At 59.5% G+C, this 6,067-nt stretch overlaps 1 protein-coding gene across 1 annotated transcript in view; it reads right to left on the bottom strand.

The window, feature by feature from the left end:
* Positions 1 to 358: 358 nt before the first annotated feature.
* LOC102417991 (BOLA class I histocompatibility antigen, alpha chain BL3-7-like) overlaps positions 359 to 6,067 on the bottom strand; it is a 7,498-nt gene continuing 1,789 nt past the window's right edge. The window contains exons 2-7 of the mRNA XM_006105765.3: positions 5,000 to 5,260; positions 3,712 to 3,987; positions 1,369 to 1,644; positions 1,160 to 1,258; positions 848 to 880; positions 359 to 597 (exon numbers count right to left, since the gene is read on the bottom strand). Of these exons, the coding sequence (XP_006105827.3) occupies positions 578 to 597; positions 848 to 880; positions 1,160 to 1,258; positions 1,369 to 1,644; positions 3,712 to 3,987; positions 5,000 to 5,260 (965 nt within the window). The 3' untranslated portion in view covers positions 359 to 577. The remainder of the gene's footprint in view (positions 598 to 847; positions 881 to 1,159; positions 1,259 to 1,368; positions 1,645 to 3,711; positions 3,988 to 4,999; positions 5,261 to 6,067) is intronic.

Genomic DNA, 6,067 nt, shown 5'->3' on the forward strand with positions numbered 1-6,067 from the left:
ACTGAGGAAAGTGGAGGAAGACTCCCCCCCAAGCCAGGGGCCAGTGTAGCAGGGTCCCCTCTGGATGAACAAGGGGTTCTGTGGAAAGTAACCTCACAGGGTGATCTGATCCTGAGTCCCTAACTGGGTGCTCATGGTGGGTAGGCCTGCCCCAGGCCTATAACTTCTGTAGTAAACAGTCTGTCTTTACCGTAAGCCAGCCCTGTCCATTGTTCTTGTGCATCTAGGTTAGCACACCTCTGGGATGCCAGAACACCGCCCTCAGGAAAGCACATACTCTTGTTAGTTATCCTGTAATCCACTCCCCTCCACGCCATCTTCCTTAGCGCTAATGCACAAAAGAAACCAAGAAACTGTCTCCAGAGCACTTGCGATCTTTCTTCGTGGCATGTCAGCAATTTGATTAAAATAAATTCATAAAAATTCTCTACAGGTTTGGGTGGTCTATGTCAGATCACATCTGCCAGTCAGTGCAAGGCGCTTCCAGGCCCCCATCACCCCACAGAACAGCTTCTTGGTCTGCGAACTTCTGTCAGTAGAGGAGCCGAGCACCCCTGTTCCCACTGAGCTCTGGGAATTATGGGGGTCGCTCTCCACCTGCAGGGAGGAAGGAGGAAGGTGACCCCAACCTGCTCCTGGTTCCCACAAAACCAGGTGGTGACTCCCAGGAGTGCCCTTACCCCGCCCTCTCTGCCTGGCTTCAGAACGAGGAGGGAGCGGGCTGAGGCCAGGCTGCAGGAGAAACCCCGGTCCTAGTGCCCGGCCCCCATCTTTGGTTCTAAGGCACCACCATCATGCTGGGAGCACCTGGGGCTTCCTCTCCAGAGCCCGCCCATCCCACAGTCACCTGGGGCTTGTTCGTAGGATTCCGTGCTCCTGGCTGTGGGAAAAGACACAAAGCAAGAGGTGAGGTGAGGTGAGTGGGGGCCCGGGTCTTCTTTCTCCCTCTCCCCCCTCTAGGCCCTTCCCAGCTCAGCAGTCTCCCCTGGCTGGGGGTCCTCGGGCCCTAGGACGGGGTGTGGCTGTGGGCAGGGGCAGGCTTAGCAGTAGCTGCTGCTCACCAGAAGGGAAAAGTTGCAGCTGAAGGGATGGAGCAGTGTATCCCCCTGTGAGACTGGACCAGCCCGAGGGCCTCCCACCTTGATTCCACCCCACCTACCTCGAAGGCGTGTCCTGGTGAAGACCACAACTCCAACCACCAGCACCAGCAGGATAGCGCAGGTAACCACGGCAACGAATTCTTGACGAGGGGCCGGTTCTGAGGTAGGTGGAGAAAAGGAGGCACCCCCGGGACCATGGGTCTATCTCTGAGGGCCCTGGGACCCTCCCTGCCCTCATGGCCCCCACCAGCCACGCCCAGCTCCTCACCCCAAGCCACAGTGAGCGTGTGGTTCAGGCCGGAGTGCTGCACGCGGCAGGTGTAGCCAGCCTCCTCCCCGGCCTGCAGCCACACAGCAGCCCATGTCTGGTAGGTGCCGTCCCCGCTGGGGCGCGTCTCCATGTGCTCCGTCTCCAGGCCCAGCTCCTCCTCCCCCAGCCACCAGCTCAGGGAGATCTCCTGTGGGTAGAAGCCCCGGGCCCAGCACCTCAGGGTGGTGCCCCTGCCTTGGATCGTGTGCCTTGTCACCTGCACCGTGGGCGGCTCTGCAGAGAGAGGTGGAGGGAGGAAGGCTGGTGAGTGGCCACTCTGCCTGTCCCCTGTGCTTGATCCCAGGCCCCTCCAGCACCTTCCATGGTGGAGGGCAGGGAGGGGATGAGGACAGGGCTCTCTCCAGGGGGGCACTCAACCCATGTTGGAGGCAGGGACAACCTTTTGTCAACCATTCCAGAGGGGCCCGGTCCTGGGAATTCCCATGGCGGGGATGTGACTTCCTGCCCTCACCTCCAAGGGAGTCCTGGGTGGGGCCCTTGGGTCCTTTATATATATTTTAAAACAGATCTTTATTGATTTCAGAGGAAGGGAGAGGGAGATAGAAACATCCATGATGAGAGAGAATCATTGGTCGGCCGCCTCCTGCACGCCCCCTGCTGGGGATCGAGCCTGCAACCCAGGCATGTGCCCTGACCTGGACCTCCTGGATCACAGGTCAGGCTCAACCACTGAGGCACACCAGCAGGGCTATTGGGTCCTATATTGACACCACCCGCTTCATGCCACGGAGACCCTAGGGATTTCTTAGAGACTGTATATACTTCCCCGTGACCTCCTGCACACAGCAGGTGCCGAATAAGGTTGTTGAATGCCGCCCCTTCCCTCGCCTCAGAACAAGCATGGTGTGAGCATGGGCTCTGGAGCGGGGCCGCCTGGGTCCTATCCACCGCCCTCTGCCTCGCAGGCCCTCATGGGGACCCGTCGTTTCTTCCTCCCAGAGTTGTTCTGAACGACATAATCTAGGTGCACGGTTCATTTTATGTGTCAGTATGACTGGCCATGGGACACTTGGTCAGGCAGTTTTCTGGGGTGCTGAGGGTGCTTCTGGGTGAGAGTCACACTTGACTCTGAGGACTCAGTAAAGCAGACGCCCTCCCCAATGTGGTGGCCTCATCCGATGCCCCGAAGATCTGCACAGGACAGAGGCCGCCGCGAGGGGACCCCTGCCTGGCTGCTTGCACCGGGACACTGGTCTTTCCTGTGGTCACTCCCCGTGGGTCGAGCCTGTCCACATTTGGCCAGAACTGTGCCATCGGCTCCCCCAGTTCTCCAGCTGGTGGACTGCAAGCATCCGTGACCACACGAGTCAATTCCTTATGTTACACCTCTTTCTCTTTATAGCTACAAACCTGCTGGTTCTGTTTCTGTTTCTGTGGGTAACTTGCCTAATTTCCCAGGAAAAGGAGGTAGAACCTGGTGCTGAATGGAGTTCAACACCACTCATTTAACAGAAATGTGGTGCCGCAGGGATGCGTGGGCGAGACCCCCCAACCCCCCCCCATTACACTGATGAGGAAACTGGCACGTCCGGGAGCCGCTGTGGGTCTGGAGGCTGGCCCTAAACCCCCGAGCTCTAAACCCCATGCTCTCTCTCTAACCAGTCTTCTCCCTAACCTTCCTTTGGGGACCGTCTTCTCCATTACCTCAGCCTATTCTCGTCCCACCACTCAGTGAGTAGACATCCCTGGTGTGCTGAGCGCTCGACCAGCCCCAGTCCCAGCAGCCTGCGGTCTCTACCCTCGCACCCCAAGCACCCCCCTTCCTCAGTGTCCACCCCAGCCCTCTATCTCAGCCCTGAGGCCAGGGTCAGGGGTCTGGGAGGCACCAGGTCTGGGGAGCATGCTTAGCATGAGGCTGTGTGGAAGGAGGGGCGGAGCGTCCCCAGCAGTCCTGCCGGTCCTGGGAGTGGTGACGGACGCTGTCCCCGGGGCCTGAGGTACTTTCCCAAGGAGCAGAACCACAGGATGTTAAACCCCAAAAGGACTTTATGAGCCACCAAGTGCCATCCATTCTCTCTCCAGATGAAGAACACGAGGCTGAGTTGGGGGGTTATTCTCCACGACCACCCTTGGACAGGGGTTCCGGAACTCCTCCCGGTCCACCTCCCCTGGGGTGAGGGCCTGAGCCGGGTCCTCTCTGCTCTGGCGACTGGCCATCTTCCTGGGCCCCAGCGGATGCCCCCCACCCCCCACCCCGACCCCCCAGGCTGCTTTGCCAAGTGGGACAGCCACGGAGAATGGGAGTGCAGGGCCCCTGCACCGCCTCAGGCTGGGCCTTACCTCTGCGGGTGAGGCTCGGGCCTCCCAGCTCCAGATACCTGCGCAGGGAGGCCAGGCAGAGGCCTTCCAGGTAGGCCTTGTCATACTCGGCGTAGCAGCGCTCCGACTCCCACCAGCGCTTGGTCCGCACGGCCATGGGCTCGGCTGACACCCAGCTCAGCGTCTCCAGGTCCAGCGACAGGTGGTCCCGCCCATCAAAGCCAAACTGCCAGAAGCTGCTGGAGCGGCCGTCCTCCTGGATTTCACAGCCGAACATGCGCTGAGCGCTGTGCGTGCCTGGCACGCGGGCAGGAGGCCACGGTTAGAGCGGGTGGTGGGCTGGGGCGGAGTCACTGTCCTGTCACCCACTCCCCTCCAGGTCATCGTCCTTAGTTCCTTCCTTAATGCTAAGGGGCCTCCTGAGTGCTGGGGGCAGGGCAGGGCCCCGGGCAATTTGGATGAGCAGCTCGGGCCGAGAAGACTGATGGGCCTTTCATGTGGGAAGAACGCTCAACACATGGATATTTTCTGTGCTCACGAGCAGGAAAAGATTTGGCTCCTCATGGGTGTAAGATGCCCCTGCCTTTAGAAGGCGGAAATGTGAAAGCTGTGCACCTGGCTGGTCACTCTCCCCGGAGGGCTGGCCTTGCTTCTGGGGGCCCTGGGCTGAGCTGACCCTTCCCAGTCTCGGTCCTTTACACCTGGCCTTGGAGCCTTTGTATCCGGTGGGAGTCCCGGCCCAGGCGGGAGGGCACAGTATGAAGGAGCCCACCCCGACGTGCACGTCCGCAGCCCTGGCCGTGGGTGTGAGCTCACTGCTGCGGGGTGAGGAGGCCGAGGGTGGGAGAAGTGCTCCCGTCCTTTGCTGACATTGGGCGGATCCGGGGTCCTCCTCAGGGTCTGTCTCTGACCCTGGGCTGTCTGCCCAGTTCAAGTTCATCTGGCCTCCCTCCCCTCCCTATGGTGCCTGGGGGTGGGTACGATTTGAAGCATTTGGGATGGGTGAGGCCAGGAAGGGCGCCCAGCCTGCTGAGGTCTGGAACCCTAGCTAGCTGAGGGGGTGGCTTCGTGGGCTCCCAGCTCCTGTGGGTGCTTCCTGCACTGGCCCGGGGGCCAGCTGCTGACATCACAGCTGATTCTGAAGGCCCTTGTGCCCCTGCTTGGCTGTGGGGGCAGGAGACTGGGAAGACTGAGGGGTGAAGCAATCCAGGGGTGTCATCAGCCAGGCAATCACCCATGCCTCAGGGGCCTGCCCACCCCCCTGGCCCCTAGTGGAAGGAGGGCGACTGGGGCAGGGGGCCTGACGCACCGCCACTCTGGTTGTAGTAGCCCATCACCGTCCACATCTCCACCTGCTGCACCTCTGCCCAGGCCTTCTGCTTCTGGGTCTCCGTCTCCCAGTAGCGGGCGTCCACGGACGCTATCCATGGGGCCTGGGGCTCGGCCCTGCCCACACGACTGTCATACCGTATGAAGGGCTGGTCGTTCACGTAGCCCACAGCCAGGAACTGGGGGAGGCCGGGGCCTGGCTCCGACAGGGCCAGGTAGTGGTAGCGGAGGGAGTGCGTCCCTGTGGAAACAGACTGTCTCAGGCTCACACAGTGTCAGGCGGACCAGGGGTCGGGTCAGAACCCACCCAGAGAATTCACTCTCTTGGGCAAGAGCAAGAACTGGCCATTTCAGTAACAAAAACAAGGCATCTGAATGGTTTAAACAATCAAACATTGAGGCAGGGCTATGCGCTGAGGCTTGTGACTTTACTCCACAACAGTTTTCAGCTCCTCTCTCCAGGCTCCTTACTCAGACCTTACATCATCCCCAGTAAAGTGTGCGTATCCGGTTTCCAATCTCACAGTTAACAAGGTGGTGGTTTTTAGAAAGTTGTTTGTTTAGAAGCTTAACTTGTGTGGAATTGTTCATTCCCCAGAGAAGCCGATAAAGGTTGACCATCATTCTTGCCTTGAACCTGGGCTGCGGAGCTGGTGGCACCTGGACTCCCCCCGCCCCCCGCTTCCACAGCAGACATTGCTAGTTGATCTCTTTAAGGCCAAATGCTGCCTCCGCTTGCTCCCTACCATGTCTCCTGAAGCACCAACTGATCCATTCACCTTGGTGCTGGAGATGAGATCAGTTTGGCAGCCAACCCCAATGTTACCGTTGTAACTAGCTAGCTGGTAATCATTGGAAAGGGGCAAGGGGCGGCCAGACATTTACATGAGTGCAGGATACGCAAGATAAAGGAATACAGCGCACCACAGGCTGGACAGCATAAGTGCTACAGGGAAAAGAGTAAGGGCATGTGAATGTTAACGGGGGGGTCTAAAGTTAGAGACAGAATGGTCACGAGTGTCCCTCTCAGGGGAACTTTTGAGTGAGA

This window comes from Myotis lucifugus, unplaced genomic scaffold (assembly GCF_000147115.1).
Source record: "Myotis lucifugus unplaced genomic scaffold, Myoluc2.0 scaffold_723, whole genome shotgun sequence".
Classification (NCBI taxonomy): domain Eukaryota; kingdom Metazoa; phylum Chordata; class Mammalia; order Chiroptera; family Vespertilionidae; genus Myotis; species Myotis lucifugus.